Source organism: Mobula hypostoma, chromosome 3 (assembly GCF_963921235.1).
Source record: "Mobula hypostoma chromosome 3, sMobHyp1.1, whole genome shotgun sequence".
NCBI classification, from domain to species: Eukaryota; Metazoa; Chordata; class Chondrichthyes; order Myliobatiformes; family Myliobatidae; genus Mobula; species Mobula hypostoma.
In genome coordinates, this window is record NC_086099.1 from 104,535,018 (window position 1) to 104,560,831 (window position 25,814).

A 25,814-nucleotide genomic window follows, 5' to 3' on the forward strand; every position below is an offset into this window, starting at 1 on the left:
GAGATTAAGAAAACAGACCCTGGTAAGAACTCGGATGATAAAGCGGTGGGATGGACCATTTTAGGGTTGTGAGAAACATGCGAAGTAAGAAAATAGTCTTTTCTTATTGAGTGATTCCAGCACAAACTTCAAGGGCCATTGGTTAGGCCACTGAATCTTTAATATGAAAGGACAGGACTGTACAGCTCATGCCCTGATGACTTGTACCTGTAAACGTGCAGTCAAAGCACTGTAAGTACGCATGACCCTGATACGCATATTTAAAAATCTCAAGTCTGCTCCAGGCATGGAGGAGACTTTGTCAAGACCAGCTCTACCCCCTCTGAATATTGCAACAGCCGGGGGAGTAAGAAAACCCTGGGTATTCTAGAAACAGGACTCGGTGGGTCAAGCTGCACCTGTCAATGCTTTGGGATGATACCCTGCACTTGGACTGAAAGTGTAGTGGATTGGCAGTATGAGGGTTTGGATTTAGGGGTGGGTTTGGGATAGAGGCTAGTAGGTAATTGGTGGAACCAGATGGAGTGTAACAATGGGCGGGTGAAACCAAGTGGGCGGGGGAGTGCAATGGTGGCAGAAGTAAACAATGGGAGAAGAAAACTCAATGGGCAGCTGAATGTGTGTTGGAGAAGAACACGAGGGAGTGGTTCAACTGAAAGTGGAAAATTTAATGTTCATACCATTGGGTTTTAAGCTACCCACAAAGAAAGTGAAATGTTCTTCCAGTTTTTGTTTGACCTCTCCATAGCTATGGAGAAAGATGAGGGCAGACAGCTCAGTGTAAGAATGGGAAGGAGATTTAAAATGATATGCAACTGGATTCTCGAGACGGTAATTGTAGACAGTGAGGTGCTCTACAAGATGGTCTCCATGTCTTCACATCAGGGTGGTCAACATTACACTTGATATATTTAGTTGTTGGCTTCCTGTTTTTCAAGCCAACAATGTTGAAAAAGGCCCTTTCATCTCTTCCCTGTTAATAGCTTGCAACATGGTATGGTTAATTTGAGTTTTTGCTGTGGCAGAGAATAACAGAATAGCAATACACGTCATCTTTTGGGACATTACAGTGGTACTCAGCTCCACTTAAGCCACTATTATTAACTGTGAAGTGGAAAGCAGTGACTGGAAAGAGCAGTAACATGTAAAGGGCCCAACTCCCTCACTGCAAAACGGATGTGAATGAGGCATACCGTAACAAAACTGGCCTAGGTCTGTTCATACTTGTTCCTTGTACAACAGCTAATATCTTACCCAATCGCATGTTTTACTGGGACACCTCCTACCTCCAAATGCAGGGAGGGTCATAATAACTGCAAGACAATGTACTGTGTTTTCAGGAGGTACTGTATATCCTTTAGTTTTCTTGTTTTCTTCATGGAACTTTTCTTGACTAGAAAATTAATCGCAAATAATAAAGGGGCAAGAGTGCTCTAATCATTGGCTAGCAGTTCTGTACCACTCACAGCTCAGAGACAAACGAGTAGTCAGAACTGAGTCTCCTCTTTCCCATTGCATTCACCATTGAGAGGGCTCAGAATAACATTATGGCTGGACCCTCAACTTTGCCCCAAGGATGTAGGTGAATGAATAACAGCCCCCTTTATTTGAATAGGATCACCAACCTAGTGGGTAAAAAAGTATGTATAGATGAGTATTTGACTTCTCTTATCATCCTTAATAATATGTTCTTTAATGTCTTTAATATTTAAAATGTTTAATTTTTGAATGTAGTCAAACAGATTTTCAATATATTTGTCTGTCAGAGACATTTTAAAATGTTTAAGAATACCTTTAACTGCAGTGAGCTATCAAAGACCAGTAGGATGTTCAGAGTGCAGGGCCTTGGGGACTGTCAACTGAGGCCTGATGTCACTTAGATACTCCCACTCCACATCTGACAGTTCTCTGGTACAAAGGGTCAACTCACTTGGTGTTTGCATCCAAAGACAGCAAGCACAGGCAGATGGGAGATGTGGTCCACAGCCAAGTCAGCAGTTCAACATTATACTGAGCCAGATTGTGCTAGGCCCAGCCTGCGTCACTAATGCAGCCCTACACTATTCATGCAGATGCACTTGGCATTTGCAGCTGTGCAGCTCCCTACGGTTTCCGGGCTTTGCTGCACAGCTGTCATATGGAGCAGTCTGCGAGCCATGACTCAACTCCAACAGGGAGCAACACCTGATGATGGCCAGAGCAAAAACGATGAATGAATATCTTTAAACAATCAATAGAATTAAGAATCATGTACGTGAAAACAACAATGAATTTGTTCAGAAGTTACCTGGTGTAAATTAGAATAATTAATATGAAATAAAATAAAGAAAATAAATTTCTTATCCTCACCAACCTTTTCTATTCGGAGTGCTAGCCCATTTAAATGCACTCAGGATCCCACTGAGTCTGCTCTGCTCATGCCCGATTTATTATGTCTCAACCCCATTTTCCTGCCGACTTCCTGTAACGTTTGACACCCTTACTAATCATGAACCTATCGACCTCTACTTTAAATATTCCCAATGCTATCTTATGATATCTTGTGTTTGCACACGACACGAAGCTAGGTGGAAAGGCAGGTAATGTTGAGGGAGCAGGGTGTCTGTAGTGGACTCAGACAAATTAGGAAAATTGCTAAATGCTTGGCAGATGGAATACAGAGTACGGAAATGTGTGGTCATGCAGTTTGGTAGAAGGAATAAAGGCATAGACTATTTTCTAAACAGGGAGAGAATTCAAAACTCAGATGTGTAAGTGAAGTTGGGAGTCAGTGTGCAGGATTACCTAAAGGTTAACTTGCAGGTTGAGTCGGTGGTAAGGAAGGCAAAACACAGCTGAATGTGGCAATAAATTCCGTATAGATTCAGCACCCTCTGGCTAAAAAATTCCTCCTCTTCTCTGTCATAAAGGGCTGTTCTTCTATTCTATGGCTGTGCTCCCTGGGCTGAGACTCCCCTACAATTAGAAACATCCTCTCCACGTCCACTCTATCTAGGCCTTTCAGTACTTGATGGGTTTCAGTGAGAACCTCATTCTTCCAAACTCCAGCGAGTACAAGCCTAGAGCTATAAAATGCTTGTCATATATTAACCTTTTCATTCCCAGGATCATTCTTGTGAACCTCCTCTGGACCCTTTCCAATCCCAGCACACCTTTCTTGGATAAGGGGTCCAAAACTGCTCACGATACTCCAAGTGCAGTCTGACTGATGCCTTATAAAGGCTCAGCATTACATCCTTGTTCTTGTATTCTAGTCCTCTCGAAATGAACGATAACGTTGCATTTGCCTTCCTTACCACCAACTTAACCTGCAAGTTAACCTTTAGGTAATCCTGCACACTGACTCCCAACTTCACTTACACATCTGAGTTTTGAATTCTCTCCCTGTTTAGAAAATAGTCTATGCCTTTATTCCTTCTACCAAACTGCATGACCACACACTTCCGTACTCTGTACTCCATCTGCCAAGCATTTAGCAATTTTCCTAATTTGTCTGAGTCCACTACAGACACCCTGCTCCCTCAACATTACCTGCCTTTCCACCTAGCTTCATGTCGTGTGCAAACACAAGATATCAATTCTGTCATCCAAATCATTGACATATAAGATCGGTGGGTGGCATAAAGCTAAGGGTTCCATTTCAAAGTGTATTGAGCCTCTCAACTCAGGTTGACCAGGAAGTACTCCTGGACTCAGGCTTCCCCTACAGATTTAATATGGACGTTGCGCCCAATTTGGAGCTAAAGGGAAGCATATTTCACAGTCCTGGAAAGAAGCATCAGGCTGACAGTGTAACTGAGTACAGCGGTAATCAAGAAGTCCATGTGCACACATCTCATCTTGAGCGCATCGGGATTTTCAAGCTTCAACAACCATCACAACTCAAGCTTCAGTGTATCACGTTTGGTAGTGACGTTCTTGTGGTCTTGACCGCTGGCTCTATATGCAACTGCTTGCTGGTGATTCGCTCTTTTTTTCCAGTGTTCTTACTCAAAGCAGCCCTATAGGCAAACTTCCAGGGAGGGAAAACTAGAAGGGTTAGAAAGGATCATGTTGTGGTTTGCCTTTGTGTTATTCAATGAGAAATGGATAAAGCTTACACAGTCTTAACACAAAGGATTAGGATGCCCTCCTCCAATTTTTCCAACCCCTTGACCATTACTCCTTTATTGCCTCCACAACCAATAACCTTCAGCTTTATCCTAAAGGTACTCATGACAGCCAGATGTTAGAATTTGGCGGGCAAGTCTAAGAGGCAGCCTCCAATGGCCAGTGTGTTTTTCCCCATATCAACCAGCTTGTAACATGGCGCATCTCAGGTAGCAGCGTTCAGAATGTGCCCGTCAGAAGTCCTGTGCCACAAGTTGCAAGCTTCTGTATGCCTCAGCAAATGTCACACGATGGCCTGCAGCCAGGCTGCAGGTACAAAATGAGAGTTCTTTCCATTGTTTTCAAGTTCAAGTTCATCATCATTCAACCGTACACATGTATTACAGCAAATGAGCCAACATCTCACCTGACCAAGGTGCACAACACGGTATATACTGAATCACATAAACTAATATTACATCAAATAAATGAACAAGTAATAAGGTGCATTTACAGCACAAGATTAAAAAGTAAACAGTAGAACGCTATTGCAGCTTCCTACGTAACGAGACCTGGGGATGGCAGAGAGTTCAGTAGTTTCGCGGCCTGGGGGAGGAAGACGTATTCCATCCTGACAGTTCTTACCCTGATGTTATGGTACCTCCTCAGTGGCACAGCAGTTTCCACATTTGGGTTGTACCAAATGAACTATGTTCGAGTAATTAAATAAAGATATAACCATACAACAATTACAGTCTGGAAACAGGTTATCTCGGTCCTTCTAGTCCGAATATTTACTTTGGCATTCCTCCGAATGCCACAATACATTTTCCCTTCTTTTAATAAGGGTGGGAAAATTTCCCATTTTTTGGTTTGTTGTTCCCAGCATGCCATAATAACATACAGTAATTGGTTTGAACTTTAAGACAATTGAAAATATTGTCATTTCAACATCTGCTGCAAACCTTCCCTGGCATAAGGAATTTCCCCTGGGACAACTACATAGTGTAGAGATTTAGTTATCTGATTATTTGTATCAATATTTTTGTACTTTTTTTCTAATCAGTTTATGAGATTATGGGGAGATCAGCGGCTAGAAGTAGGGAATGGGATTGTTCCGTGGGTTGGCGTGGACTTGATGGGCCAAATTGTCGCTTTCTGTGTAGTGTGGAAATATGGGCCCACGTTTAGAGTTAATACCTGATGGAGTTTGGGACGTGAAGTCTGAGATAGAGGGAAGTGCTATTTCCGTACGTAAACAGAGACCTCCAAGGAGAAGGAGCATTGTTGAATGGCCCAGCACATTTCCCTCCTCTGTGGAAGTGCAGGAACCCATACCATGCCCATCATATTTGAGGATCCAGCCAGGTACACCACCAGCAGAGTGTATGCTTGAAATCGCGAAGACGAGTGTGGTAAGGACGGCCGAACAATACCGAGCAAAAAAAAAGAAAGCCGGGCACGTCAGAAACTAGGTCCGAAGTGACTGCGAGGGCTGAAGCCGCGGCGCCGGGGTGGGTGTCCGCTTGGGCGGATGCCGACCTCCGTAAGTGGGTGGCACCGCATAGCACCTCCTTCGCGTCCCGGCACCAGAATGCCAGCTGATGCCAAGGCCGTCAGTCAGGCTCCAATAGGGGGCAGCAGCAACACCTACGCACCTGTCATTTGATCTGCACCGACAGCTGTATGCAACTCATACGATGGGGGTCTGACTGATTAATGGTTTCACAGAAAGCAACATTAAAAGCTGGGAGATATTGTTGAATCTTCCAATGTCGGTAAGGCATGAAGTTACCGCGTTAGCGCGGGGTTTTTTTCGCGTAATTTTGAGGAAGATAATGATGTCAGTTGCAGCGCTGATCTGTTTGCAGGCAGCTTGCGGTGGGTGTGGATCAGTATATGTGCGTTAAAACTGTTGACACAGCCTGGTGCTGGGAATGTGCTCTGAGGCGATGCGAAATGGCGATACCAGCACTCCCTTCGCTGTCAGCATCTGCAGCGCTCTACGGCGCCAGCCATATTGGTTGGGGTTCAATTCCCGCGCTGCCTGTAAGGAGTTTGTGTGTTCTCCTTGTGACCGTGTGTTTCCTCCGGAGCTCCGGTTTTCTCCAATGTTCCAAAGGCATAGTTAGGGTTAGTGAGTTGTTTGCGTGCTGTGTTGGCGCCGGAGCGTGTCGACACTTGCAAGCTGTCTCCAGCACAATCCCCTGGACTGTGTTAGTTATTGACGCCAGACGACGCAATTTCGCTGTACGCTTCGATGTACATGTCACAAATAAAGCTAGTCTTCGGGTAACCAGGCAGTGCTTGTATTTCTGGTAAAGAGCAACGCGTGTGATAGATGCCAACGGTTCTGTTTACAAGCGGGAGAGCCGAACTCAGCTGCGAGAAGCTGGCTTTCCGTTTCGTTTTTGACTGCAGCTTCTGTGGTCTCCCGTGCACGTGCAAAGGTTTCTGGAGAATGGAGACATAGGGAATCAGGACCATACAGTATCGTGAAGGGAACACCGCCTGGCCTGCTGTCAGTTTTACAGCAGAACCACAAAGGAAGGTGTGGCCAGGGGTGGGATCTGGATTTGAATTGTCATTTGCTGCTTTAAACGATAGTAGACTTTTTTTTGACAGCACTAACAGCGCCTCTGTGTATCTGGAGGCGGAAGTCTAAATGGCAAATAATGGACTGCTATAATGAAAATCTGAATGGTAGTCTCTGAAAAAGGTTAGAATTACAGGAGCGCTCACTCCTTCATGAAAGCGGAGTTTATGTTAATTTAAACAAGCCCATTGATAATTCCAATTGCGAATGATTTTCTAAACAGAAGTTTGATATAGTTCTGAGTTTTCTGCTCTGATTAAAAAGTCACGGATCTGAAAATTTAACTGTTTCTCTTTCCACGAATGCTGCTGCGTGCTTCCAACATTTTCCTGTTTTTGGGTCGCATTTCTGTAGCTTTTTTTAAGTTTTCGAATTTTGAACTAAATCTACGGTCAAAGGCAAAATATAGATTGGAAATAAACAAGAGCTACGGTAGAAGAGACAGGGAATGGCGCTTGACATTCAGAGCACTATGAGTGACTGCTTGAGGAGTTTGCCTGACAGGGCGGGAGGTTTCAATCAAAGTATACTGCTGGCAAAGTTCAAGCGGCTGAACGCTTTTCCAGCTGGATTGGTGATTTGATGTTACTCTCAGATTGGCTCGTGCCTTCGAAATTTTCACGGGATAGGAGGGAATTAACTTTCTTACATCGAGATGCCACGATGTGGTATCGTTGCTGCACAGACATCATAAATTCAAATCTCGACCCCCGCCGCCTTCCAGGCGCTGCGTCATGCAACATAATGGCTATTCTGGTAACAGTAGCAAACCCGCGATTGATTATATCAGAACGTCACTTCAAGGGAGGAGCAGGCAGCATTATAGTAAATGTTAAAGCAACTTCAGCGCTGTTGTGCAAACCGACAGTGAAATGTCGCTGAAGTAATAGCCTGCATGAAAAAAAATCACAATTGGTGTGAAACAGTGGAATTTCCAGATTACTCCACAAGTAACTAACTTATTAGTCATTGCGTATGATGCAAGACGTTCATGTACATTAAAATCAAACTGTATTTCATTAATGGGTGTTCTGTACATCGGATTTAAGCCTAAAGGGGTCATGGAGTTTAATGACGGGAGCATAAGTTTCGTAGTTAAGCAATTACACTGACGTGTGCGTCTGAATCTCGACTTCTTATCTCCGTCCAGCGAGGAGGCTCTGTGTTGATAGTTGTATCTACGTGCTTCTGAATAGCAGATTCGCATGCAAGTAACAATTAAAACACAGTCCTCCGCTGTAAATTCTAACACTACTGTACGTTTTATGAGGCAAGGTGTACATTCGGACATCCCACCCTCCTGCTACGGTACAGAAATAATTGTCAGTGACCATCAGTTCATTTCCTGACTCTTCCGAGTGTTGGTGATGGCACCTGACATTGAGCACGACCACGGATCGACTTAAAACAGAACAAGCTATGCTAGTTTTTCCTGTTCTATTCAAGAGGAAGAGGCGCTCTGGCTGCTTTATATTAACGATGATGATCAATTTCGAACAAGGAGGGCCACATTCTGTAACAGAGACAATATGCGGAACATCTATTACATTCTTTCATGAGCTCATGTTCAGTCGCTTGTACTGTGCAGTGATATTGTTGGTCTTGACTCGTCCGCCACTGGCGAGATTCACGGGCCGTTCCACTTCCAGGTATTGTTTGATTCGGTTTAGTTTCTTAGTCATTGGAGGGAGACATAACTGGTTTGCAACATATCGGGAAGCCCAGTTCTGTTTCACATCAGCTGTCATAAAAAAAAATGTTGAAATGCCTTTGTGTAATTTGGTGTGGCTCTAAATATGTTAAAGGAACTGGGATGGTTTAAAAGCCTGGGATTGAAGGGAGATTTGATTCATAGGACTATATTTACCAGTCGGAACTGGAAATACACGGTTTTCATCTTTGCTTTGAAAAGGCCAATACTTATGGTAAATAAGCAAAGAGCTTCGACTGAAGAAAGGGAGATGAGAGTTCATATTGAACAGGTAGAGTTGTTTAACTTTGCAAGATCCACAGCAGTTTGTACACCTGGCCTGAAAGGTTCCTTAATTTATGCCTAGATGACTGTAACATCAAAATAATACTGGATTTTTTTTGTACAGCTAGAAATTGTAAAGCTCTGCTGAGTTTCTTTGTCATTGTGTGCTCTCTACTTGTTTATTTCATCTAAGGAAAATGACAGGAATTATTTCAATAAAAAGCCCACCCTGAATTCCTTTGGCACCTTGGATATCCACAGAAAAATGGAGAGGAGAGGTAGTTGAGAAGTGCACAATCCAGTGGAAACTAGGCTGAAATGGCTGAGAGCTTTGTCAGTGAGTGATGGTGAAATAGGTTGTATAATAGGGTTGGCAGAATCAAAAAATCAATAAACTGAGTGAAGTCTGCAAAGTTTAGATGAAAAGAAGAGGCAAAGAGACAATGTTTTTCACTATTTTTAGTATCAGTGTGGGCCAATAATGTAGGGGATGTCTTTACTCTGATGGATTGGGTCAAAGGAGGAAGCAACTCTGCAGAGAAGTTACAGCAGCTACAAGGCATTGGTAAGTTGGTGGTCAGGCTGAACCAATAAGATTTAAGTATGGCATTATGGAACAAGTAACTATAAGGGAGGAAGTGATAGTGTTGAATGACCATGGAGGAGACAGGAGGTAAGGAGTGAGTGCCAAGCCTGTGACTGAGGCTTTTAAACTGTTAACTGAGGTTTGAGGTTTTGTATCATTAAACATTAATATTCCTTGTACTGTATTGTTCTCAAAAAATAATTGCTGAGTGTGAATTAATGAGCCTGTTAATGGGAACAAATTAAATTAATATACATAAATACAGCTAATAATATTCATGAGCACCATAAATGTTTCAAATAACTTCCTCTGATAGTAGTATTTGAGCAAAGTATCAAATGAATGAACTGGAAACTCAAAAGAGTATGGAAGTCTCAATGAATTTGTCAGTGCATTGATTTTCTCGAAAACTGATCTAGAACTAAAATTTGCTCTCAATTAAGTAAAAATATTTTCAGTCTTATCCACAAGTAAACCCAGTTTGAATTCTGAATGTTAACAGCAATTGACATAAATTGCAAATTTATGTCAAATGAAGGCAGTTGAATGGAAGCTAAAGGCATCGGACAGAAATAAGAAAATTAAAAATCTTTTCCATCTTTTTCCTTCATAGAATATAACTGGAATGGAAATTGAAAACAAGGGGGAGCCTTCATTAAATGAAATGGAGGCATTTGAAAGACAGATTCAGACTTTGGAAAATCAGAAAAAAGAGGTATCTAAATTTTGAAACTGTCATAGTTTGCCTTTTTTGGTTACAGTTCCACAAATAATTTCACAGTGAAAGTTTGCCAAAGCATTTTGTACCTGAGGAATGTGACAAAAGTCAAGGTCAAAACAAAGACAATGAAATTACAAGGGCTTCTTCTTGAGAAAGGAACTTTAAGAATGAACTTAAAGTGATGTAGGGAACTAGACAGATAGATAGGTTTCAGTCAGGGATAGGTTAAGTTATGATCATAATTTGTAGTAGGGAGTGGGGAGATCATAAGATTGAGCAGGCATTTGTCAATATGACTTGGTAGCATTGGTTAAGGGTTGGTAGAAACTTTTTAAATCTAAAGAATAACTAGTTTGTCTAAGTATTGACTTAGTTTTGAAATCTTGTCCAGGGTGAAACAACTGGAAATTACATTCTGCTGGTTGGAATTAAGCTGAAGAAATGTTTATTCTGCGGTGCTGTGCTATAACCATTGCAGTTAAAAATCCTGGAAATTCTCTATTTGAAACATTCTATTTACTTTTCCCTGAATTCTCCTTTGAAACACTTTTCTTTCACCTTAAACCAATTCTTTCTTGTTTTTGGTATCCTTACCTTGGAAAAAAGATTTTGATTATCTACCCAATCAATGTCTTTGAAATTTTTATGTATCTCTACCAGGGAGTGGTAGAGATAGAAATAGAGATAATGTTTTGGGTGAATGACCTTTCATTAGAATAAGAAAATTTGGAATTGTAAGAGATTTTAACCAAGAAAAGAAGCAGGGAAAAGTGATGTGCCAAGTAAAGAGCAAAAGGGATGGCCTGTAAAATAGGTTAATAAAAAGTAAGGATAGACCTAGAGATCTGAGAGGGAATGTAATAATGAGTGGAAGCTATTAACTGTGTTGCCTGAAAATCAAATGGAAGAATTGTGAACTGAAATTGCAGAATTCTTTGTTGAGTTAGCAAGTCTGTAAAGTACTCGATCAAAGGACAAAGTGCTGTGCCTCAAACTTCCACTGAGATTCACTATGTTTGGTGGGGAATTAAAGCAGTTACAGACTGGATGCTCAGGGTCCTGTTTGGAAGCATATATTGGAATTTGGATTGGAAGTGACTGATGTTTGGCCAGAACATTGTGAAGCCTATTAGAATATTAAAGGGGAGGAAGGGGATGAAGTGTTTTGTGATGGTATGTCCTGCATTAGAATGAATTCTTCCAAGTTTCTGAAATTCCAGAGTTGTTCCCTCCTTTTTTATGCTTTTTGTATGTCAATGGAGTGGTGCATTCCAAAATATTAAAATTTCAAATGATTAACCTTTTAGTCTATGTATTCTGCAATGTGTCTTTAATTTGGATTCTAAATTTATTGTTGTAGCTTTTGGAGATAAACAAACAATGGGATCGTGAATTCAGGAATATGAAGGCATTGTATGAACTAAAGGTAAAACGCGGCAAACTTTCAACTTTCAGTTCCAGTAATTTATTAAAATAACCCCAGCTACCTCTTTCCTGGCTTCCCATAGCAACCTGGATTAGTTCTGATCTGGCCCTTGGGGTTTAAAAACCCTTATGTGTCCCTTAACACCTAACACCTCCTCCCTCTCTTTGGTGAACAGGATGAGATGTATTTATTATGGACTCCAATCACATTGCCTGACACTACACATAGATTGCCTCTTTTTATTCCCAAGGGCATCCATTCTTTCTCCTGATCTACTTACAAAATGTCTCAGATTCTCTTTGATCATATTAACCAAGGATATTTCATGGCCTCATTTTCCCTCCTAATTTCTTTCTTAAGTTCTCACCTACTATATTTCTCATGAGACTTCCTCAATACCTGCTATATGTTTCTATTTTCTGCAGGTCAAACCATTAATATCCGTTGTCTTCCAAGATTTCCTAATCTTGCCATCTTTGCTTTTCACCCCGACTGGAACATGCTGGCCCTGAACTCTATAACTCCCCCTTAAAATACTGCCACTTGTCAGCTTCCCTTTTACTCATCAGCATCTGCTAATAAATATATACGATAACGCATAAATCCAGAAAAGCTTTGAAGCATTATACAACATTTTTGCATTAAATTAGTACAACTGCTTTATTTTCATTTTTATTTAGCATCTTTTCTAACACACATTTGGATAATTGTATTAATTTAATGCTAGACTGTTCTGAAACACCCCCTAGTGAATTATGACAAAATTACATCTTTTCTATCCAATAATCAGGCCATTGGTGTATTAATTTGGTTGAAAATGCTGTTTGGTGCTGAAAGAATAACAAGGCAGGGGAAATAAAACAAGCATTTAATAAATATATTGATCTTTTGTTTGAACTGTATTCTCTCTGTGTTAATTGTTTTGCCAAGATGAATTCAATAGCAAGTACTGATATTTATGCAACTTAATGCATGCCTTAGTTCTGCACCCTTTTGAATATTTCATAATATCGCAGTTTATCATAGATCCTACGTTATCTCTTGTATTCCACAGATGAAGGAAAAGTTCACCAAATATCAGCAGTCACTGAGTGCCCTGGAGAAGGAACTGGATCAGAGGCAGAGGGATTTTGATAAGAAGCTGCTGCTGGCCAAAGCCAGACTTGAAACAGCAGAAGTATGTCTTTGCTACTATTGGCTTGAAAATAAATGATATGTAGTTAGCAATGAACAAGTTATGAATGGCACGGTAGCATAGCGGTTAACGAAACACTTTACCGTTCCATCTGTAAGATTAGGGATCAATTTGTGCTGCTGACTGTAAGGAGTGTCTACATTCTCATGGGATTCCTCTGGGTAGTCCGGTTTCCTCCCAAATTCCAAAGGTGTACAAGTTAGGGTTAGTAATACATGGACAAGTTACGTTGGTGCTGGAAGCATGGCAACACTTGCGGGCTTCCCCACCACATTCTGGTCTGTGTTGGTCATTGACGGAAAACAATGTATTTCATTGTATGTTTTGATGTTTCGATGTACATGTGACAAATAAAGCTAATCTTTATCTTTTAAAAAAGCTGTTCTACTGGAATGATTGAACGTTATTGTATTCCAGTGATGCAACTAATATATGTTCATCTCAGTAAGTGTGATTTGGAGTTGGTTGAACTGGTCTCCACAAATCTGGTCTTTTATATTACTTACATTTTTCCTTCCCTTTTTTAAGGAAGAAAAACAGGCACTAAATGCAAAATTGCTTGAAGCTGAAGAACAAAACAAACAGTTAAAACAATGTCACTCTTCAACAAGCAAACGGCAGGAATATTATGAGCATGAAATTGCTTATTTGAATAAGGTTTGTAAAGTTGTCATTTTGTTCATATCCACATGTTCATCTGTAGCCTGGGGCAATAACTACACAAACAAATTGGTCTCTCACCGGGAGATTTATTTCCCATATCTACAATGACAAAATAATTTGCCAATTTTTAAAAAATGCAGCTCTCTCTGCTCCTAAACTAGAAAGCTGCTGAAGCATGAGGCCACTAACGTTCCATTTTAGCAAACCTTAAGTGGATAACTTTTGTCTGTCATGGTCTTAGTAGTAACATTATGCCAGCTCCTCTCATGATTTTCAAAATTTCATAGTTTTATCTATTGGCAAATTAAAATATAAAATAAATAACAGGCTTCTGTCGACAGAAGACACCAGGTTAGATGCCAGATAGTGCTTTCATATGGTATGAAGTACATGAGAGCATTGCGTATTCATACAAAGTATTGGAACAGAAATTGGACTGTTGGGGACAAATCTCGAGTCATAGAGCCAGGTACAAAAACAGATAGCTACCTACAGTAACATCATCTCCCATTCATCAAAACTTGGTCTATATAATTAATCTCTGACTTGCTGATTCAAGTGTTTGTGCAGATGTCTTTTCTCAATAATTTGGTAATTGTGTGTGTGTGCGTGCGTGCGCGCGCCACAGTAACATTACATAGTGCAACGCTATTATAACTTGGGGCTTCAGAGTTCAGTTGCAGCGTCCTCTGCAAGAAAGTTTGTGTGATCTTCACATGAGCTTGTGGGTTTCCTCCAGCTACTCTAGTTTCCTCCTATAGTCAGCTAGTGGATGAATTGGTGATTGTAAATTGTCCTGTGACTAGGCTAGGGATAAATAGTCGGGTTGTTGAGTGGTGCATTTCATTGGGCACAACGGACTTGTAACTCTAAATAAATAAATAAGTAAATAAATTATTATGCTTTCTCTTCCATTCTGGCTGTGCTAAATTGAGTTCTTAGTTTCCTATTACCTTTAAAGAAAAGTCTAAGTGGAGAATTTTCTTCCTTAAATGGGGAAAAAGGGGACAAAGAAATTCAGAAGATTGCCTAACCTGCCTTGCTTGGGAACAGTGCATTGACACTGCCCTGTTGAGGGAAGGAGTGGGGACTGATTAAGGAGACCTAAGGAACTGACAAACTAAGTACAGGGGAGGAAAAAAGAGGTGTCTATACCACTTAGCAAAAACATTTGAAGGGCCAAAATCACAATAAGAGCATTTTTAACTATATGACAAAAACATATGGAAAAGTGAAATAAGAAATTGTACAAATCAATCAATTTGGTAACTAACTCAATACAATAATTCCAAACCTTGGAAACAGATGTGTTCTGTATTACTGGATTATGTCCACCAGTTTATATTTAAATATCACTCTCCTGCTGTTTCACACAACATAGAAATTCACAGAGGAGAGTTGAAGTACTGTTTTGAAGATTTATGGTTGAAGTTTTGAATACTGTACATGGAACATATTTAGGTGCAACTCCTTGACTTTCTAAACATTGCAGTGAAGATTGCTTTCCTGCTATAATAGATTAAACCTAAATCTTCTGTGCTGATTTCAGAAAGAAGCAATGTGGAACCTTTTTTTTTGAAAAATTATTACACATTTTTTATGTCAGTCAAAAATTATGAATGTAACAACAAACAGGGTCATAAGCCTTGTTGCTATTGCCAAGATGTAGCACTTCCAGGAAGTTGAGAAGATAGAGAACTTTGATAACAAATTCACTTTGAACTTTTATAAATTCTGCAAATAAAGGAATTTTGTCAGCATCAGAAGTAGACTCCTCATTAGCACTTCATTGGTGCTGATGACAGATATACTCCCAAAAAACAATGTTCCCATCACCCTCCCCCCGTGTTATATTTCAAGGGTTGGCAGAGGTGCTCTACAGTTGTCAAAATCTTTTTTTTCAGTTGTTATAGCTGGTGAATATGTTTCAAAATGGCTCTCGTTGGTAGTTTTTCCAGGTCGCTGATATTGTGGTTACTATTTGGCTAGAGATTTCACTGCTGAGCCTGTGGAATTTTCCCTGAACAGTTCTGTATCTTACAAATATTTAGCTAAGCAGAATGCAGAGCTCTAGGCAAAGGCTCCAGATGGGGATTCAATAACTCAAGTCCATGAAACTCCATCTTGGTGTATCACCCCAATCAGTACACTGTACATCCTGACTCATATTTACTCAGCCAGAGTTACGTAAAAATGAAGCTTAGACAAAGCTTTTGAGACTCATCGGAAAATATTTCTGTTGCAGGCTTTGTCTGAAGCTTTAAGAGAGCATAATACTTTTTGCATGCCGCACAGTTTTGATAGAACAGAGACAACAGGAAAATCTCGTCCTGAAGAACTGACAACACAGATTGAGGTGCTAAAGCAACAGGTAACACATTCTTCATTGAAAATTAGGCAGGAAATAGTCATGTGCAGTACTAATCACTGCAAACTTACATCTTAGAGAGCTCCACTCCTTTGTTTGATTTATTTTGCAAGTATTTTTATTTATTTTAGAAATTTTCACTTTGATTTCAATGTATCTATGACTACAGACCTTTTGTTTCCAAAATCTCTATTCTAGGGCATTTAATTTTATTAAAACTGTTACATAACTGCAACATATCCATACATAGAAGGAAAAGATGTTGGTTCATTTTCTCTGTATGTGTGTAGCCATTTTTATTATTGAAGAGTGATTGGAGATCTCAGAAATATAAATATGCCCATCTTTATTGTCTTAATGCATGTTAAGTATTTAGTTTACCAAAATCCTAAGCCATGCATTAAAATTAGTGCAGCTTATTCAGAGTAGGATTCTGTTTAGATTTGATATGATTAATATCCTGGCACTGATTCAGGCCTCTCATCTCCTTGTGTCTAATTGGAACTTTTTTTTCTGCTGTTTGCAATTCATTTCCATCTTAAGTTACCTTAGAAAAGTGATGTTGATAACTGCAGGAAGTTTGCATTATTTGTTCTGTATAAAAACAAAATTATTGACCAGATAAGATCAATGTAAGTTATACTCTCAGGCTTTTAAAATAATTATGATTCTGTTAAAGGTGCAGATATTTGAAGAAGACTTCCACAGAGAAAGGTGTGATCGGGAGAGAATGAATGAAGAAAAAGAAGAACTGAAGAAAAAAACTGAACAGCTACAAACAAAACTCACATTACTTAACGCACGGGTAATGGCATAATAATCGCCCTTCTCCAATGAGTTTGTTTCATTGTCTTCAACTACTCATATACATAGCTGCTTCAAGTTCCACTCGTGCTTTATTTATTTGTTCATGTGATGAGCTGTTTGCAAAGGAAATTTTCTTTATTTGTCTTACAGCTTAAAACTTATGAAGAAGATTTCTTAAAAGAAAGAAAAGAAAAGGACTTACTGGGGAAGAAATTAAAGAAGCAGGTAAAGAACGTACTGTTAAATATATACCATAGGAAACTTCTCCCAACATCATTTTACATAAGTCAATGAGACATTATCCGTTACAAATATCCAACAAGATTTAAAAGTGCCTTTTTGAAAAGAAAGTTATGCTAGTGCAAAAGTGGAGGGCAACTATTACTTATAAACCATAATTACATCTATTTTCTATTAGATATGCCAAGGTCAGAGTCACAGAACATGGATACAGGTCCTTTAGCTGTCAGAATCCACACTGACTTTTAACACACCTATTTACAGCGACTCTTTTTATTCTCTCCACATTCCCAGATTCTTCTACTCACGTAGAACAGAAAACATTACAACACACTACAGACCCTTCAACCAATGATGTAGAGCCGATCTTTCAACCGACTCTAAAATCAGTCTCACCTTTCCCTCCATTTTCTGTCATCCATGTGCCAATCCAAGAGTTTCTTAAATGTCCTTTTTAAACAGATTTCTATTATGTTTTGTTTCAATTGATTGTGGTGTAAATTATTATGCATTGTTAACTTGTCATTTCACAAGAAAATGTAAAATTGTATGAATGGATCTGAATTAGAAAAAGAATTTGACTATACGTGTTGAATCTGGACACCACACAAACACAACCAGAAGTTTTTCTCTAATCTGTTGTAAATTTGGGGAAAACCCAGAATGAAAATCTGGGATTAAAAAGCTTATCATATGAGGACCCAGACCAAAATACTTGCCCTTCTAGACATTGCTTTAAAGGAGGCAGCAATTTTCCCAATGATTACCTGACATAAGTGTGTGAGTAATTATGTTTGTAAGTGTGCAATACACAGTGACTTATTGTTAGGATAACCCATATTTTCTCCGAGGATAAGATTGTAAAAAAATAATTGTGTTATTGCTGATTAATTTCTAATGTTGAACAGCCACTATATAAATATCTATCTTTCATTTAGAAAGACACTGCATCTTATCCTGATGTAAGGAAGTAGATTAAGTTAATCTATGGAAAGGTTTCTTTATCATAGCTATCCCGAGTTGACAGTGTTTACAGCTCCATTTCCAAGTGTTCAATATTTTTTGCTATCCACAATAATGCTGTCTTGTTGATTCATTGCTTTCTTTCATTCTTTCTGACCCAGATCAAAATACTTGCCCTTCCAGGCATTACTGTAAAGAAGACAACAATTTTCCCAATGAGTACTTGACTTGTAGGTCACTTACAAGTATGTTTGTTTACAATGAGCGCTACTTTAAAATATTGCAGGCTGTCCCTTTTTTTCCTGCGAAGAAAAAAATCAAATGTGTCAGCGTAGAGTATCTTTCAGCAGTGTCAACAGCATTGTGCCACTTGGAGACTGATAGCTTTCAAAGAACTCCAGTATTCATGTCCTTTGGAATCACAGGCAGATAACAGTGGCATTGGGATGGGGTGGAGGCAAGAAACTCATGTAATCTAGCAATTTCTCTGTGGTGGTTTTTTTCTGATTGTGTGGGAGATGTAATGAGGATCGATGAGCAGGGTAGCAAAGAGACAAGCAGCAGTATACTTGATTTTTATGGTGCCAGGAAGAACATCAAATAATGCCTCAGTCCCTTCTAAAACTTATTCAAAAACCCTGCACACTGGTCAGATTGCTTTGCTTTTAGCAAAAAGCTTTGGCTTTAGAACTAAAGGCCCCAGTCAGAATGGCAACAAGCCAAATAAAGTCAGGAACAAGACAGTGAGTCTGTACTCCGATTTCATACAGACTAAACTCTTGTATTTGGTAAGAATGATGATGTATATCAAAAGCATCCAAATTAATATCTCTACATCCAAATCTCATCTCATATTTTAGTTTTTTTTAAAAATTAGATCCAAAGGAAATGTGAAAAGAGAAAAAGTTTATCATTTTAAAGGATTCAAGTAGAATTATTGAAGCTTACATTCCTTCAGAAACTGTTGGAGTTTTCTCATAATCTTCCTCAAGTACTCTCCAATTGCATTCTGTATATTCTTGTCGTGTTCAATTCCACCACACTTGTGCGAGACCTTAGAAGTGCACTGTTAAATAACATTAACACAGGAGCAGATATATGGTGAATTTTCCTGTTGTTACCTTTGTTTTGGATTGCCAATTATGATTAATGAGCAACTTACTTGAACAAGTAGCTTTGCTGTACCTGGTCTATCAAGTCACTTTGCAGAGAACAATCCACATAACTGAATATACTTAGTTATGGCATCATTTTGGAATAGATACTCTCCAGAAATTTGAAACTCAGAGATGCAGTGGCCAGTATTGAATTCAGTGCAGCCAGCAAATCAGAGAAGCCTAGCCTGACTTTCTTGTTTCTGTTTTGCATTCAATGCACCAGTTTATAGTCAAGTGAATTGCATTAACATCTTGCCCACATTGCATTATTTGCTGAGAAGTTAGAACTGGTGCCACATTTTATGCTTGAATCAAACATACCAAGCTGTTTTGTACATATATGAACACATAGCAACTGTTTCCAGTCAAAGAACTGATTACTAGGAAAATGGGCTAGGTACTAACTGGTATCACTCACCTAATATTTTTCCAGTCATTAATGAAGAGTTGGCATAGTCAATGTGAATTATTCTCACCGTTGCTCTGTTGGAAGAAATTAGAACAGCAATACACATTACACAACCTTTTATAACCCTCAACAAATCAAGGAACATGCCCCCACCCAGTACGATGCCAAGTAGATTTGAAGTAAAGGGTTCCAAATGTGTTGTTGCTTGCACGTGCCTATGTTTTCAAGGTGCACATACTCGCAGCAAGTTGGGTCTCAAGATCTTGCAACATAAATCATAGTGCAGAGGATCACAACCTTGTCGTGGATTGGAGGTCTGCATGCCTCAATGTCACAGAGAGCTATGCTGGCTTTATGCTTTGGCTCTTTGTAGGGTCATCCATGCAAACAGGTCAAAGGGTAGAGGTCAGACTAAGAGAGGTCCACAGGTCCTCCAGGTTCAGGGGTTCAGCTCAGGGCTAACAACCCTGACTGGTCAAACAAAACTGTTACAGAAACAGCAATGAAGAATCCTTCTACATCTGTGTGCGGTGGTAAGAAGACGGCCAAGGGCAGACGGATAGAGGGAGGATCTCCATTGCTTCCCTAAATACCATGGGAGCAGCAGGCAGTAAGACAGAGATGCTGCAGTGTTGGTTTGGGAAATGAGCCCTCGATTTGTGGTGGACTGAGGTCACTTGCAACACACAGACTCTCACACTGAAGACACATGTATGCCCTCGCCGTCATTTTCACTCATCTCCACACCAGCATGTTGTGCCACTGCCATGGAGGAAAGTCCAAGTCTGGGAACTGTTTCCCATCTTTCAGAGAAGCAGTATCTGTGAGCTCTGAAGACTGTGGCTGGGTGAAACCATCAGGTTACACCTTAATGCAACTAATCCACTGTAACTATTTTTCAAAGGTAATCGTTCCAAGTTCTGTTATTTTAATGGAGTCCCCTGATTGGGTAGTAATGCTAAGCTCAACAGTAATTCAATGCAATAAATGGATGAAAAGTTATTTCTGCTCAATTGTGTTTTGTGATTTTTTTTCCATCTCTGAATGAAGGGCTGAAATCTCCTTGGGAGATACAAATGTAGAGTTAACATGAAAATAACTGAAGTGAACAGCTGAACTACTTGTAAGGGGTGGCTTTAGGTCCAGCTGTGGTGTGCTCAGAGGAACAATGATGGTTTTAAGTGATGAAAGTTGGGCTGCTTTCTGGTTCTTAAAATAGAAAATTGAAGACACAACATATGACAATGGCTTAAAATGAGCATTAATGAAGATACAATGACAGAGTAGATCATTATTGCTTTTTATGTTTCTCACAGGCCCGGGAGCTTACCCAGGCACCTGCAACCCCTTGCCTGCCAGTTACCTATGCACCCTGTGCACCGTGCGTTAATTATGGACATGCCCCTTTCGGAATTCCCATTCACTATCCAGGCCCAGCAATTCTAACAGCACAGTCAGCAAACAGAGGTTATCAGCATCCTTTGGTGAGTAGTCGTTAATTTTGTACCACTCCGTAAAATATAAAGAATCTCTGAAAGTAATTTCTAACATAAAGAGAAGAGAAGAGAGGAAATAAAGTGTATGGAAAGTACACTCATTCAAGCCATTCTCCCCTCTGATTAACAAGGCACTTCTTGTTCGTAGAACTGCTGCTCACTGGATGAGTTTTGTTTTTTTTGCTCCATTCTCTATAAACTCTCGAGACTGTTGTGTGGGAAAATCCTGAGAGATCAGCAGTTTCTGATAAGCTCAAACCAACAATCATTCCACAGTCAAGATCACCTGGATCACATCTCTTCCACATTCTGATGCTTGGTCTGAACAACAACTGAACCTCTTGACCATGTCTGCATGCTTTTATGCATTGAGTTGCTGCCACGTGATTGGCTGATTAGATATTTGCATTAATGAACGGGTGTACCTAATAAAGTGGCCACTGAGTGCATTTTTTAAAGGTACTCATGCCCATATCTATGTAAATATATCCCTTGCTCTATAGAAAAGAAAAACATAAGATTCTCACTTCACTAGAGACCTTCTCCTCTTCCCAGGTATTATCACTGATGAGAGGGTCTGCTTTCATCTGTGACTGACCACACTTGATTATAATGAGAAACCAGATACAAACATTCCCACTTCAGAACAAACACTTGGTTTAAGTAGACAACTGCAAGAACTTTAAATTGAACATCCTCTTCTCTGTTTTACTCTGTCATTCTCTTTCTCTCAACTGCAAATAAACTGTTATTTCCAAAGTACGCCTGTTACTGTATAAAGTTCAAAGTACATTTATTATCAAAGTATGTATAATTTATACGGCTTTTGAGATTCGTTTCGTAACAGGCAGCCACAAACAAGAAGCCCAAAAGAGCCCATTTTGGAAAAAGACTAACAAACACCCAATGTGCAGAGAGAAAAATAGCACAAATTGTGCAAACAATGAAAGTATGCAACAACATTCAGAATGAAAGTGAGTGCATAGACACGAAGCCCAGAGCAGCCACAGCCTCAGCCTCAATTCATCACACAGCAGAATTGAAAATTAAATGACTTGTTATTGGTAAATGTGATTGAATTTCACTTATTTTTATGGAAGAACAGGAAATAAACAAAAAGAGAAATTGCTTCCTTCCGTGCCACATCGTCCTATGTACTGCTTATCGGGATCAAGTTTATTATTTCTGACTTAAATGACATTAAAGAGTCTTTTAAGAGACTCTTAGATAGGTACATGGAGCTTAAAATTAGAGGGCTATGCGGTAGGGTAACTCTAGGCAGTTTCAAGAGTAGATTGCAACATTGTGGGCTGAAGGGCCTGTAGATTTCTATGTTTCTATGTGTTTTATGGCAGCCATATAATGCAAAGGCATAAAATAGCAATACATTACAAAACTAAATAGTGTAAAAAAAAAGGTGTTCATGGACATGTAGAAATCTGACAGTGCAGAGGGAAAAGCTGTTTCTGTAACATCAAACCTTAGTTCATTCATGTGAAGTTACCTTTGCAGTCAGTTCAATTTAAGCTTCTTGCTGACCGCATTAAACCATAATGAGGATGTGGCCTCAGCAATAAATACAGGCCGGCGTGTTCATAGAGGAGCATGGGGTTTACTCGAGGATGGGAAATCACAATAAGCTTGAAATAAATTTTAAACAAGCTGCAGTGGGGCGAAAACGTGTCTCAGGCAGCAAAACAGAATAGTCACTGGTGAATTGATATCCTGTTTTATGATTCACTATGGCAGGCTGTCAGCTTACTGTCACATTGTTTGATGCTATATTTCAGGACAGAGTTTTGCCCCATTGTGCCTGGTGTTCACTGTATTACCCACACATTTACAGTATATAGATCCACAGTTTCTGACAAGGACTGGTTCATCAGCAGGTGTCTGGCTGCATGAGACTTTTGTTTATAAAGGGAGAGAGGGACATTGTGCATAATTATAGGCTAGCCAATCTGACATCAATACTGGGCAAATTGTTGGGAAAAGTTCAAAAACATGGTATAAATCAGCATTTTGAAAGGCAGTAGTTAATCAAGTGGTTTGCATTGATTTGTTAAGACAAGTCATGTCTAATTTTCCTTCCCCCCCCTTCCCTCTTTCTCTATTCCCCACTCTGGCCTTTTACCTTTTCTCACTTGCCTATCACTTCCCACAGGTCCCCTCCTCCTTCTCTTTCTTGCATGGTCCACTCTCCTCTCCCATCAGATTCCCTCTTCCGCAACCCTTTATCTTTCCCACCCACCTGGCTTCACCTATCACCTTTCAGCTGGCCTCCCCCTCCTCCCCCCCCCACCCTTTTATGCTGGCATCTTCCCGCTTCTTTCTCATTCCTGAAGAAGGGTCTTGGTCCGAAACATCGACTGTTTACTCAGCTCCACGAATGCTGCCTGACCTGCTGAGTTCCTCCAGCTTTTTTTGTGTGTTGCTTTGGATTTCCAGCATCTGCAGATTTTCTCATATTCCTAATGTTTATCTTTTTAACTGAAACCTCTTAGCAGGTAACAATGTGTTTTAAATGCTTTTGATGAGGTTTACAAACGTAGATTATAGCAAGGTGTTTAACAAAGTCTAGATGGCAGATCACTCAAGAAAGTAGAAACGGGAAAGGATGTGCAATGGGATAATGCAGTGCTCAGGGTGAGGACTTGCTTTTTGTCATATTGGTCAATTATACAGGTTTGATTAGTTATGGTATTGAAATTAACAGAACAGCATCAGTGAGGAAACTATGGGGCAGATTGGTGGCTTGGTTGAGTTATAAATAATGATTCCATCCAAAAAAAAGGCATGGTAATGTGTTTGGGAAGGGGTAAAAATCTAAAAGGGTCCATAATAAATTATATAGAACATTTAAAAAAATGTAGGACAAAGGCTGTATATCTTTGAACCCTGAAGGTAGGAGAATTGGTAGAAAAGATTGTTAAAAACGGCATAAAAGTTTTATTGGTAGATTTTGAGGTATTGAATAGAGGAGCAAGAGAGATCATGATAGATCTATATAAAGTACTGCAAGTGGAGTAGTCAAACTCGAAGAAGGATGTGGTGGAACGAGAGAATTTGCAGAAGAAATTTGCAAGAATGTTGCCAAGACTCGAGAGCTTTAGCTTTAAGGAAAAATTGGTAGGCTGAGGATGTTTCCTTTGGAATTGAGGAGGCTGGATAGAAATTTAATTAAAGTTTATAAAATTATGAGAAGCTTTAGTGTATTTCCTAACTAGGTGCCATAGATGTCAATTAATTAGTAGACGGATTAGCAGAGGTTTGAGAAAAAAACTATTTCATATAGTGAGTATCTGTAAATCACTACTTGAAAGAGTGAAGAAACTATATTTAAAAGGTGCCAAGTTAAGTTCATGAAGAACCATAACTTGTAGGACTTTGAAACACGAGTTGGTTCATAGATAACCAACCTTAAACGATGGCCTGAATTGCCTCCTTCTGTTGCACAAATGCCATTGATTCTATGGATATATCATTGGGTCTGATTTAATTTAGTTGGGTAATTCCTTCATAAAGATTTACATTTTTAATGTGGATTCACAGGTGAATGCAAATATCAAAGGACTGGATCTGGAACAGTGCAGGAAACACATGAGATACCATATTATAAAATAGAGCCAATTAATACAAAGACCGAGAACTGAATATAGTTTTGTTCAATAATGCAAAATCTGCAGTAACAAATTAGTATCCCATTTCATACAACACCTGTTTTTTTTATTTCATCTGGAAAAGCAGTTCATAACTCATCCATTTTTTCTTTTGCCAAGACAAATATCTGCTCCATTCTGCCTTACTTAAAGTTGCCAAGTGTGTGTTTCCTGTACCTACTTCCCTAGCAAGGAAGATGTTTAAATTACTTCCGCAGCTCATTACTGTTGGCTTAGCATTCCCATTCATGATCAGTCCCCCTCCCTCTCCACTATAGGTTCTCTGAAAATTACATGAGTAATGTCTAAAATAAGATGGCTTTGAATTTAAAATTTGAAGTACATATCTTCAGAAAAGTGCTTGGAAAACAGGATGTTGCAAAGTCTAATCCTGGAATCTTGTCTTCATTGTGCATTTATCAGTTTTCCCCATTTTTGCCATTATGTACTCAGTTCAAAGTAAAGTTTTAATCTGTCTTTTCCAGCAAGAACAACTTTGTAAAAGAGACATTTGTTGCTGTGGTATAGTCAAACAAGATTATGTGGATCAGATGAGTTTAAAAGTGTACCTTTGCATTACTTACCATTAACACTGGAACTATCCTCTGCATCTGGACCAGAGAACACAGGACTGTCTTTTCACTTTCATTAGGTCTTCAATATACTTGCAGCAATTTTTCAATTTTTGTTTAACTTGCAGGCAGAATATCCCTGGTATGTTCCATACACCAATCAGCCCTCATCAGGTCAGCAAAACCGTCAAAACTGCAGATCAAAAGGTAAGAATTTGACCAGTGCTACATGATTACACTAAAACAAAATTCTTGATATTCTTTGAATAATGGAGCATAAATTCAAACCCATGTATAAATCAAACATTCTTTTGTCTCAGTACTTTCATAGAACATAGAAATCTGCAGCACATTACAGGCCCTTTGGCCCTCAATGTTGTGCCAACCACGTAACCTACTCCATAAACTGCCTAGAATTACCCTACTGCATAGCCCTCTATTTTTCTAAGCTCTAGTACCTATCTAAAAGTCTCTTAGAAGACCCTATTGTATCCACTTCCACCACCACTGCTGGCAGTGCATTCCACACACCCACCACTCTCTGTGTGAAAAACTTACCTCTGACATCCCTCTTGTACCTACTTCCAAGCACCTTAAAATTGTGCCCCCTCGTGTTAGCCATTTCAACCCTGGGAAAAGCCTCTGGCTATCCACACAATCAATGCCTCTCTTCATTTATACATCTCTATCAGGTTACCTCTCACCTTCCCATGCTTCAAGGAGAAAAGGCCAAGTTCACTCAACTTATTCTCACAAAGCATGCTCTCCAATCCAGACAACATCCTTGTAAATCTCCTCTGTACTCTCTCTATAGTGTCCACGTTGTTCTTGTAGTGAGGATCGTTCTTGTAGTGAGGTAACCAGAACTGAATACGGTTCTTCAAGTGGGGTC

General features: G+C 39.6%; 1 protein-coding gene across 6 annotated transcripts in view; it reads left to right on the forward strand.

Moving 5' to 3' along the window:
- Positions 1-25,814, forward strand: part of LOC134344179 (TNFAIP3-interacting protein 1-like) — a 54,827-nt gene that overhangs the window by 25,591 nt on the left and 3,422 nt on the right. For 2 of the 6 annotated variants that reach the window (XM_063043550.1, XM_063043545.1), the window contains 9 exons: positions 9,860-9,961; positions 11,328-11,393; positions 12,448-12,570; positions 13,117-13,245; positions 15,497-15,622; positions 16,299-16,424; positions 16,577-16,651; positions 20,512-20,679; positions 25,051-25,129. In XM_063043550.1, coding sequence (XP_062899620.1) covers positions 9,872-9,961; positions 11,328-11,393; positions 12,448-12,570; positions 13,117-13,245; positions 15,497-15,622; positions 16,299-16,424; positions 16,577-16,651; positions 20,512-20,679; positions 25,051-25,129 — 982 coding nt within the window. In that variant the 5' untranslated portion in view covers positions 9,860-9,871. Of the gene's footprint in view, positions 1-5,487; positions 5,868-7,928; positions 8,335-8,592; positions 8,668-9,859; positions 9,962-11,327; positions 11,394-12,447; positions 12,571-13,116; positions 13,246-15,496; positions 15,623-16,298; positions 16,425-16,576; positions 16,652-20,511; positions 20,680-25,050; positions 25,130-25,814 lie in introns of those variants that run through there. The other 4 variants (XM_063043548.1, XM_063043549.1, XM_063043546.1 and 1 more) reach the window with 4 other exon arrangements.